Source organism: Micrasema longulum, unplaced genomic scaffold (genome assembly GCF_059751315.1).
Source record: "Micrasema longulum isolate JH-2025_06_02 unplaced genomic scaffold, ASM5975131v1 h1tg003036l, whole genome shotgun sequence".
NCBI lineage: Eukaryota > Metazoa > Arthropoda > Insecta > Trichoptera > Brachycentridae > Micrasema > Micrasema longulum.
Window position 1 is genome coordinate 63,538 of NW_028280143.1, and position 12,279 is coordinate 75,816.

At 34.6% G+C, this 12,279-nt stretch overlaps 1 protein-coding gene across 1 annotated transcript; it reads right to left on the reverse strand.

The window, feature by feature from the left end:
- Positions 1-3,412: 3,412 nt before the first annotated feature.
- Positions 3,413-6,636, reverse strand: LOC148271185 (uncharacterized). The gene is made up of 2 exons (XM_088241728.1): positions 5,967-6,636; positions 3,413-5,182 (listed from the first exon to the last, which is right to left on the reverse strand). Exons 1-2 carry the CDS (start codon positions 6,619-6,621, stop codon positions 4,602-4,604), a joined length of 1,236 nt encoding a protein of 411 aa, XP_088097854.1. The 5' UTR covers positions 6,622-6,636; the 3' UTR covers positions 3,413-4,601.
- Positions 6,637-12,279: the final 5,643 nt, after the last annotated feature.

The window sequence follows — 12,279 nt, forward strand, 5'->3', positions numbered from 1 at the left end:
GAGAAACCATTATCATGCTCAGAATGCAAATATAAATGTTTCTTCAAAAGGAATTTGAAATCACACTTGTTAACTCATAGTGGTAAGAAACCATTCTCATGCTCTGATTGCCAATATAAATGTTCACGTCGAGATACCTTAAAAACTCACAAGTTGACTCATACTGGCAACAAAATAATATTCTCCTGCTCCGATTGTGAAAACACCTTTTCCAAAAAACGTGACTTAATTATTCATTCATTAACTCACATTGGTGAGAAAGTTGTAACTGTGAAATTACGTAAAATTATTCACAATAGTTAACAAAAAATGTTTTCTTAATTCACAATAGTTCGAGTGTGTTCGATGATAGTCTGAGAAGCTCCGCTCAGTTAAGCACAAGATTTCTGCAAAAAATCTGCAAGTGGATGCCATACGTAAAAAGGCAAAATCACAAAACTAAACAAAAACAAAACGAGTTGCATATTTATATGAAGAAATACCAGGAGAAATAATAGAAGGATTTTTTTTTAATATAACCAAGTTATAAAATATTTATATGCCAAATAAATTAGTTTTTAAAAAGTGTATTGTACAACAACAATATTTTAAGTTTGTCCAAATTTTTATAGACAAGGACTGGATTCAACTCCCTGGGGAGCTGTTAACATTAACATATTATAACAGAGATGAAGAATATTTTAGAGAAAGTAATATAGAAGTACAGGGCTTATGACCTGTCATTGGCTGGTTTAAGTGGCCACTTTACACAATAGCCGTGTAGATGCCTAGACTTCTATATTATCTTCTCTAAAATGATCTTCATCTCTGTTGTAATATGTATTGTATAAGTTATTAAAATGTCTTATTTATTAATGTAAAATTAAGAGATAACTAGATTTAAGTTTATATAAGGAAATTAAATTATTCGTGTACTATTTTAAGATAAAATAAATCAATTTTTAAAAAATTCATCCATTTAGTTAAATGTTTCAGAATTATGATCCGATGCCGGTCGGTACAAAAAAAATTTAATTGGTTAAAAACAAAGTTTTTCAATATTTATTTAATTATAATGGATAACCACAAAGTAATTGCTTCAAACATATATTTTATATTATAAGTTTATTTAATTTTTGCACCGCGGCAGGCCAGGAGACCCAATTACAATACAATTGAATAAAATCACACCTAGTTTTTGTCTTCTTACCGAAAATCAAACCCGGAATGTTCTGTGCGCGAGTCAAGCGTCTTAACTACTACACCACTGTGGCCACCTAAATATTTAATGGATTTATTTAAATTAAAATGCAGGTTTCTCTTAATTGCGGGCGTGAACCAAAAGATTGAAAGACGGAATATTATTCTGAAAAACCCAGAATATGTAAAAACATGACAAATGAATCGGGCCGTGGTCCCATGGCTAGAGTCGCGGACTCACGGATCAGATGTCTGAGATTCGAACTTTACTGTACCACTGATTCCTCTTTTCTAAAAGTGAGTTATTTGACCGATTAACAAACAGTGTCACGTATAAGATAGTGACAGATCATTTCCTCGATTGCAGTTTTAAATCCAAAGTAACCCACCAGATTGTGACCCGACAAGTATCGGCACATCAGCTGACGGTGCCACGACAGAAGAACAGTGGCGCGCGTTCCATAAAGGCACACAAGCAGTGCCTACCCTACTAGAATTTCATTAAAATAATAGCAAAAAATTATATCAAAAATATTAGTAACTATTTTTAAAATTTGAAAAACGCGCCAGAGATAATTCGGTTAAAGTAATATATTGTACCGATCAGCGCGCCGCTATCGGCCTGGGTCGGGAGAAGCACGAACTACAAATGCCTTTTTCTTCCAAAGGAACATAACGCGATGCGGTAACGAAATGTGTATGTGTGGGTTTTAGTTGTAATTACGCGTGTATGTGTAAGCTAGTAGGCAGTGCTTTTCGAACGTTGGTAGGTACATTGTTTTAAAAAGAACAAACGAATACGTTACTGACATCTATCGTTTTTTTCGATTATTATTTAATAAAAGACAGTTGTGTCGAATAAATAACCTCAAATTGGTTTCTGTTATAATTATACAATCGAGAGTATTTTTGTTTCGCGTTTATTTTAAAAAAAGAATAAAAAAGATAATTTTTTGGAACTTATTGATTTGCTAGCTAAATATGTCGGTATCTTGGAAAATCACTTGCAATAACCTAGTAGTGCATTTACGAGAATATCAAATAGAGCCCAAAATTATTTAATTTCGAGTGTAGCAGCCGTAATAAATGAAAATATAAAAATATTTAAAAAAAGGATTTCGTAGTAATATGTTATATAAATTATATTAAAAATAAGAAATATATTATATAAATTTAGCATTTATTTGAATATTTGATGTAGTTTAGGTAATTTCAATATTAACTACCTTCGGCATAGCGATTCAAACTAATGTGACTAGTGAAGGAAACTGTTTGGTAAGATTGATTAGGTACTTATACTATATAAAACGTACTTTTTTTCTACTGCCTACCCTAGTTGAAAACTCTGTGCACGCGACTGCAGAAGAACTACTATGGAGATAGAACAATGGGGAGTGTTGTACCAAAATTGTCTAATTTAATACATGTTGAAAATCGTGAGAAAAAAACCTAAATACATTTTTTAAAATAGTCAAAAACTTACTCGTAGGTGTGCGCATAAATATATTATATTATTCAACTATATATTTACCTTTTATAAATAAAATAAAAAAGTGTAATGTATTCCGCAGACAAGCTTCGGCTTTGCGGGAATAAAAATACAATTATGTATGTTATTTATTTTTTCAAATAAATAAAACTTTAAAAAAATAAGAATATTTACAACATAATATTTTTAATTGAATCGGCATTCACTTCGTAACACTTCATTATAAATGATAGTTTTATATCACCCGTCGATGGGAGGAGTGCTCTCCCGAAACTATAGTTGTGTTCTTGTAAAATAATAAAATTGTGTAACACTGATAACAAAGTTTTACTTTCATAATAATTTATATTTACAACAAGCTGAAAACGGGAATTGAAATATTGGCCTAACTAGTAAAACTCGTAATTCTCAAACTTATTTCTGTTCAAGGGGGAGTAAAAATAGTTTTTACTTTAGTTGTGTATTTACTATAATATTTTTTTTTTTTTTTTTAGAAAAAGAAATATTTGTGTTCTTATGATTTACCAAATATTTAATTCTGAGGGCCATTTTCAACGAGTTGTAAATAACTCACTATTAGAAAATGGAATCGAGTTGGGGTAGAGCGGGATTCGAACCACGGACCTTTGGTCCGTGAGTCCGAGACACTAGCCACAGGACCACAACCCGATTGTAGCGAAGTTTTTTTTAGATTACTTTTTTTCAATAATGGAACACTACGAATATACGAGTTTCATACACATATCTATTAGAAGTCCAAACAGAAAACGCCAAACTAGATTTTTTTACTATTTGTGAACTTAGGAGTTTTACAAGTTAGGGAAGACGATATATTTCTTGTAAAAAAAAGTGTAAAGTAGTACCAAATGGTATTATAGGTTAAAAAAAACTACATTTCTTATCTTGAACGACAGACTAATCCTAATTTAAAAAAATATATTTTAATGCTCAGTAACCAAAATCTGGTAAGTATGCTAAATTAAAAAATGTATGCAATGAATGCAGAAAAAGAGTGAAACAGGGTGTGTGTGTGAACAAAAGAAATTGCCGAAGAAAAGAGAGGGAGAATGACCAAGAACTTCCTAAGATATATTTTTTAAAATTATATTTTTTATTGAAATAATATGAGTACATATGATATAAGATAATGCTATCCAAAAATAAATACTACTAGTAAATACAAAAATCCCACTATTGGTGGTATGCTGAATCTTCTTTACCCCCTTGAGTGGTTAATTTGGGGATTTTAATTTTTTTAATACGACCACACTTTGTTTCGTGTAATGGCCACACAGATGATTAAGCGTCAAATGATGTATAAAACTGTTTAAAAAACGAATGCGGTTTTGTTAATTCAACAAAACAAAAAAATGTGCAGAAATTATACGGAATTTAAGGAATGAGTCTGATTGGGATCCACAAAAAACAAATGTTGTTTGTAAACATTCTACACTAAAAAATAGCATCGTCCTAACTTTTTGGTACATGCGTTCTCATCGAATGCAACCCTGGCGATGAAGGAATAAATTAATTAGGTTCCTAACTTTTTTCTACTTATTCAATTAAAGATATTAAGAACTATAAAATGCTCATGCAAAAAAACCGCAAGTAAATCGGTCCAGTAGTTTTTAAGTCTGTCGGGGACACGCATACGAACATTGCCTTTTATATATATAGATTTTAACTTTTACAAGGCATATTCACAATCGGAGAAGGAGAATATTTAAATAAATTTTAGAAAACTTCTTTGTGAACAATATTTTGAGTTTGACGAAAAATTTAGTAGATCAAATACTCTATGCCATTCCTTAACCTGCATATTTCCTTTTCTATAAAGTTTTCCATCTCATAGCAAAAGCATAAGTGTGGTTCCTCACCAGAATGAGGCAACAGGTGATTTTTTAAAGTATCACGTCTTGATTCATTCAAAGCATTAGAGTGGTTTCTCCCCAGCATGAGTAAACAGGTGTAATTCAAGATAATTTCTTCGTGAACATGTAAAGTTGCATTCTGTGCATGAGAATCGTTTCTCACCAGTATGAGTAAACAGGTGTGATTTTAGATAGTTTTTCTGTGAACATTTAAATTTGCACTTTGTGCATGAAAATAGTTTTTCTCCACTATGCGTCAAGATGTGAGTTTTTAAATTATCACTCCGTGAGCATTTATATTGGCACTCTGAGCATGAGAAAGATTTCTCACCAGTATGAGTCAACAGGTGTGATTTAAGATTACCTTTCATTGTACATTTAAACTTGCACTCTGAGCATGAGAATGGTTTTTCACCAGTATGAGTCAACATGTGAGTTTTTAAAGTACTTCTTTGTGAACATTTAAATTTGCACTCTGAGCACGAGAATGGTTTTTCACCAGTATGAGTCAACTTGTGAGTTTTTAAAGTACTTTTTTGTGAACATTTATATTTGCACTCTGAGCATGAGAATCGTTTTTCACCAGTATGAGTCAACTTGTGAGTTTTTGAACTGTTTAAATCTTTCTGACGTGTTCTTAAACCTGAAACAATAAAATAACATTTATAAATGGGGTCAGAGACAATATCAACATTGAAACGGATACTATAAATATACAAACCAGAAAGACATAACATGATGTTGCTTAATAACCCTTACAGGTGTTCAAAATTATAATAAATCACCGGTGCTTCGAGAAAAATCATTGCGAGGGAAAAAATACGAATTGTCAGATGGGATTCTAAAGCAAAAAACGCCATAATAAAGCTAGTTATACTCTCCCAAAGCGGGTAAAAGCGGAAAAACCAAGCAGAAGATTTATTTGTATAAGACGATAGAAAGAAAGCTGAAAATAAAATAAAATAGCTGCAAGTTTAGGTACAATATAATATATGCTCGTATGCTAATAAAATAACAATGTGTAGCCGACAGGCTGGATTATATAGATCTGCATTTTTTGCAGTAGAGGGAAAACATTTTTGAGAAACGAATGTGAAAGTCTAGCATTTACAGGGCTTATGACCTGTCATTTGTTGCAATAGAGGGAAAACATTTTTGAGAAACGAATGTGAAAGTCTAGCATTTACAGGGCTTATGACCTGTCATTGGCTGGTTTAAGTGGCCACTTTACACACTGTGAAACATTCACCATTCTGGCCATGTTTGAACATCCACCAAAAAGCTAAAACCTTTACTTCACAAAAGTCAACAGATGGAAGAGTTGAAGAAATGTGGTTGTTTATGTTATGTCGTATTGACATGGAACTTGCGAAATGTTTAATTTTGCAAAATCTCAGAGTAGATAATGTGGAAGGAAGATTACTTACTTGAGGCTATTTCTAAATCCAAACACTGTTGTTTGATGTCAGGATAAACAATATCCACCTCAGCGTACATCATTATATCACTGGTTTCCCAAGGCTGGTCAGTACTGGTCACCGGTTCAGCCTTCACGGTAGCAACACTAGACTCCTCGCTTCTGTGGGGATATGGCGCCCCTTCTTTAGTACTAACATATCTTTTTACATCGCCAGTCCCCGGTTCGGCCTTCACGGCAGCAACACTTGAATCCGCGCCTCTGTGGAGAGTTGGCATCCCTTCTCCAGTAAAGACGATATCTCCTTTTACATTGTAAGTCCCCGGTTCAGCCTTCACGGAAGGAACACCTGGTTTCTCATTTCTGTGGGAACATGGCGCCCCTTCTTCAGTATTGAAAATATCTTCTTTTACATCGCCAGTCTCCGGTTCAGTCTTCACGGTAGCAACATCTGGATCATCGCTTATGTGGAGACATGGCGTCTCTTCCACAGTACAGACAATATGTCCATTAACATCACAAGTTCCCGGTTCAGCCTTCACGGAAAGAACACCTGGTTTTTTGCTTTTGTGGGAACATAGTACCCCTTTCCCAGTATGAAGAATATCTCCTTCTAGATGTATTGTTTCCGGTTCAGCCTTAATATTGACGGAAAACAATTCCATGGCTCTTCTTTCCTAAAAAAATTTCATAGAAATGTTAAAAAATAGGTTTAAAATAAAATAATAATCGCCAAAAGACAGAATCGAAGTTAAATTGTCCCCAGCTATGAGTTGAAAAGGAAAAAAAAAGAAGTTCCTTTGTGTTTAGAAATTATCAAATCACATAGTTAATACTGTACTTTTTTCTGTTTTTTCAAAATTACGTTGTTTATTTACCTACTCATGTTTTATATTATTTACATTAATGTATAAGTCTTATGGGCGTGAAAAATGCTTCTTATTCTTAGTCGTTTGCTCTTGGCAGAGCAGTCGTGGTCACATTGGCAGAAGGGAAGCACGTCGTTACGATCCGCCTCCATCCGCTTCGATCTGCAGCGCTTCTGGGAGCCTCCTGAAGAGGGACGCCAGTCGCTTCTGTTACCAAGTCTTTCCATGTGGTAGGACTTCTTCCGCGAGATCGAGTTTCCTCTACTCGTTCTTGTACCACTAACCTTTCGATACTGTCTCTTCGTCTCGTAACGTGGCCGAAGTACCTGAAAACACGGATCTGTACAGTGGAAGAAAGACGCTGTTTGATACTCGGATTATAAAGCCATTTGTCCTATGGGCTATTCATAATGTCCGCAGCATTCTACGCCAGTGCCACATTAAAAAAGCGTCCTTCTTTCTTCGTTCTCTTTCTTTTAGGGTCCAAATTATGCGTCGTACAAGAACATAGTAAAAATTAGGGTTTTGACCGTTTTAATTTTGGTAGACTTGGTGATACTGCGTGGTTGCCAAACTTTTTTCAATTTCTCCATCGCAGAGCGAGCCATGGCATTTCGTCTCTCGATTTCAGCAACGCACCCTCATTTCTTTGTTCGTATCATTAAGCCCAGATATTCATTAACGACCGCACAATTTCCAATTTGAGTTTTTTCCGGTCTATTCTCATTTCTCCGGTCAATTATTATCATTTTGGCATTTTTCCTGTTGATTTCAAGGCTAAAATTATTGTTAATATTTTATAGTAAGCAGAGAAGTTCGCTTATGTCATTTTCATTATTGGCAAGTAGAGTAGTGTCAGAAGAATTGAAGGGATATAGGTGTTCAAATATGGGCAGAATGGTGAATGTTACACAGTGTGTAAAATGGCCACTTAAACCAGTCAATGACAGGTCATAAGCCCTGTAGATACCTTGACTTCTATATTACTTTCTCTGACATGTTCTTCGTTTCTGTTATATGTTAATATAAACAGCTTTCCAGGGAATTGAATTCAGTCCTTGACTACAAAAATTTGGACAAACTCAAAATAATATTGATAAATCCACCCGGTCCACGAAGAAGTATAGAAATTTAAAAAATACAATTTTCAGACGTTGCCTAGTATGTAGGTGAAATAATTCAATTACACGAATCTCACCCGCATAAATAAAGGTTTCAGCTCTTTAACTTTACAAATATCAACAGGTGAAAGAACTGAAGGGATATAGATGTTCAAATATGGGCAGAATGGTCAATGTTATACAGTGAGTAAAGTGTCCACTTAAACCAGCCAATGACAGTTCATAAGCCATGTAGATGCCTAGACTTCTATATTATCTTCTCTGAAATGTTTTTTCAAAAAAGACTCAGATTATGTGCAACAAATCCTGTGCTGACCCTGATCAACCTCTAATAATGGGCAGAGGATTGAGAAAGTTGACAGCTTTAAATACTTGTGAGTTCACATAACTGAGGATGGACGCATTATCAATAATAAGGTGCAAAAAAGTTCAACAATTCTGTTTTTCTATTGTCCACCTGCCATACATAGCGTAACTTCGATATCCATCAAAGTTGCGCCTCAAACAAGAAAGAATAAGACGGTCGACCTATTATAAAAGTTCAACTGTCAAGGCTGTGTAGGGGTGTTCCGGGTTCGATTCTTGTTGAGATCAAAATAACAAAACGTGATTTTTTCAAACCTGCAATTGCTCCTGGCGTTTTGTGGTACTAAAATACAATAAATAATGTTTTATTTTGCACACTGGAATTGTTACTTACTTTGGTAGGTAAGAAATTAGTTTAATTGTCGAATTATATTCTAATTTATGTACTTTGTATCCTATATATGCGGACGCATTCGCCAGAGATTGGAACATCAACATCTATTAATCTGTGATCAACATTCGCCCAGTGCCTGTCAGGAGAACCACAGAAAACACAACTCATAGATGTTGCGGTAAGTCAGGGTTAAGCTAGGGTTTCCTAGGACAGCGGTGCCCGTATCTTAACGGCCGTAGTGAACGGTGATGCGGTGGACAGCCGTCGTAGTGATGACTAGAGAGTGGTTTTATTTTTTAACGGTGTTATCAACACCATTTTTATAGGAAACCACTCTCTAGTCACCGTTACGACGGCTGTCAATCGCATTAATGTTCACTACGGCCGTTAAAATACGGGCACCGCTGTCCTAGGAAACCCAAGCTTTAGTGTGAAAACCATAAAGTATAATTATGAAACGGGACCTACCTAATATTCTCAGCATTTAACAGCCATATAACATAAAAGACTACTTCATTATTGTCTAGGGTAAGTTTTAAATTTTTATAAGCTCTTCTTCTGCCAAGCATTGGGTTTCGGGCTTCGCTACGGCATTCGCATATCAAAGATGCATAAATTACAATATAATTTAAGGATAACACTAAGTTTGGCTTAACTTGGATACCAGAGCACTCTAATACATGACAGTAGACACAACTATAGAAAAACAATAGTTTATTATAAGGGGAAAAATCAATTTGAAAAAAACCTATTAAATATAACAGTTTGTTTAATTTGAGAGATGGCGGCTCACCGAACTCCAAAAAGCCCTGAAAATCTCAATTTAAGTAAAGATAAAGATTTACTTAAATCTATATTAATCTCCCCCGACGGTAATAACTCTGATTCTGACCATTCTAATGGTGTTGCATTCTCCTCTGATAAAAGCTTTGATAATCCCCAAGAACTTATCAACACTTTAGTTGACCTCTTAATTAACATTATTACGTCTAATAAAATACCGTCCAACGCTGCCGATATAATAAATATTTTACTTCCAGCTGTTAACAATGGCTCGAATTCTTCAATGGAACAGCAGAAGTGCTGTATCCAATAATATTAATCTTTTTCATTTATTAACTTCTTTTTCAATTTCAGTTGCTGCCATTTCTGAGACATGGTTCAAATCCGATCTGGTTTTCAGATTGGGTGGGTACTCGTGTGTTAGATGTGACCGCTCTGATGGGGGCGGTGGCTGTGCCATCTTTGTGAAAAATTCCATCTCTTTCCAGCGCATACCGGTCACCCCTCCTGATAATCTCACGCAAGTATGCGCAGTTAGGATTAACAATATTACATTTGTTTCATCCTATACTTCCCCAAATTCTCTATTTAATATTCAATGGTGGTCAAACTTTTATTCTTCCCTTCCTAAACCTATTTTATTCATGGGTGATTTCTACGCCCACTCCACTATGTGGGGCTGCGTTAAAGACGATAAATCCGGTAGATTGATTAACGAATTTTTAGATGAATCTTATTTATGTGTTTTGAATGATGGCTCTCCGACGCGCATTCCTCCCCCAAACCAATCCCGAAATGCTTTGGATCTCTCTTTCTGTTCAATTGGTTTAGCATCTTCTTTTTCATGGGAGATTTTATCGGATTCACATGGCAGTGACCATCTTCCGAAATTAATATCTTCATCAGACGTTTTTGCAGCATTTGCCAATAATTCGAGACCAAAATACAAATTAAATTCACCAAAAGCTAACCCAATAGCATTTAAAACGCTTCTTGAAGTGGAAGATTCCAAATTTTCTCAGGTTATCCCTGGAAATTGTTAAACTTCTTGGGTAAACATGCTTAAAATTTTCCATGTAACAGCTAAAAAATTTATTCATTTTTCTAAAAATATTAACAGTCATCTTTCGTCCCCCCCGTGGTGGGACTTTGAATGTACCGAAGCAATTTCGAAAAGAAAATTAGCTTGCAAATCTTATTGTAAGCATATGACTTTGGAAAACTTTTTAAAACTAAAACAGGTTCAGACTCAGACCAGACGGTTGTTAAAGAGTAAAAAAAGATATGGATAGTCTCAATTTTGCGAACGACTTTCCCCTTCGAGCACATTAAAATCTGTATGGACAATGATACGAAAATTCAGAGGTTCTTATAATCCTCCAATTGAGCGTGTGCCGGTAACACTTTGGTTGGACGACTTCCTTAATAAATTAGCTCCTTCTTACTGTCCCAATATTGAAGAAATTATTTGTTCTCCCGTTCCTTATTCCTATGCTCCGCTTAACGCTCCCCTTTCTCCCGCTGAACTGGAAAAGGTTTTCCTAAATTTAAATAACTCTGCTCCCGGTCCTGATGACATTCCCTATTCCCTTATAAAATGTTCAAATACTGTATTTCGTAGTTTTCTTTTAAATATTTTTAATCAAATTTTCGATTCAGGTTGTATTCCAGACTTCTGGAAAGCGCAGTATTTTATTCCCATTTTGAAAGTTGGTAAAAATCCTCATATTGGCTCCTCATATATACCTATTGCATTATCTTCCTGTTTTCAAAAAATTCTCCTCTTTGGCGTAACAAAAATCACCCTGCTCTTTCGATTAGTCACGAGCGTTTTTCCTATTTTACTACTAAGATTTTTCGATATCATACTTTACCACTTTATTCTTCTTCATATTTCAGTTTTTTCTCAAACGCTGAAATTCATCTCGATCTTGGCTTTTCAAAATTTCAAACCACTCACAAATCGATTTCTTCTATTAATATTGAATTTTCAGAAATTATTAACTGTAAGTGGCCCAATCACAAGTATGTATTTACCGATGGTTCGAAATCAAATAATGGCGTTGGCGCTTCCTTTCTTTGTGAACAAGACAATTTATTTGGTATTTTAAACTCCCTTCTTTACTCTCTAATTTTAATGCTGAATGCTCAGCAATTCTGGAATCTTATTTCAATATTGAAAAAATGAACTATTCGCAGTCCGTTATTTTTACTGATTCACTCAGCTGCTTAAAATTACTTCAGTCATCCCCATTCAGTTCTAACTTTTCAATTATCATTTGTAATACTTTTGCTTCTCTTTTTAAATTATATCAATGCGCCAAAAATATTGTTTTCGCCTGGATTCCAAGCCACATTGGATCAGGCAATGAAAAAGCGGATTCTCTTGCAAAGTGGGATCTGAAGTTGGTAATTTAAAATACGACCGGGTGGATTTCTCAGATATTTCTAATTTGATTGGAGTAGTTAATTTCGATGTTTGGAAAGTGGAGTGGAATTTTTCTAAATTGTCAAAGGGAATTTTTTATAGTAATATCCAGCCTGATATTCCCTCCAAACTTTGGTACAATAGCGCGTGTAAACTCAATACGTCTAGGATTGTAACTTTTTGCCGTATCAGATCTGGCCACTGTTGCACTCCGTCCCATCTTTTTAAAATTAAAATTTTAGACTCCAATGCCTGCGAATGTGGAGGCATTAGAGATCTTAATCACATTTTTTTTACATGTCCTTTAATGACTGGGAGGAAAAAATATTTAATTTTTTACTTATGTTTTTTATAACCTTTCCAATTCATTTATCTCAATTTTTTTCTTGTACAAATTGTTTATTGATCAATTTTGTTTATAT

What these genes read in the sequence shown, in the direction of transcription:
- LOC148271185 (XM_088241728.1), bottom strand. Translation starts at nt 6,621, where the DNA reads ATGGAATTGTTTTCCGTCAATATTAAGGCTGAACCGGAAACAATACAT. An exon ending in GGATTTAGAAATAGCCTCAA is followed by an intron (nt 5,183 to 5,966) that starts GTAAGTAATCTT and finishes TTATTGTTTCAG; the next exon opens with GTTTAAGAACACGTCAGAAA.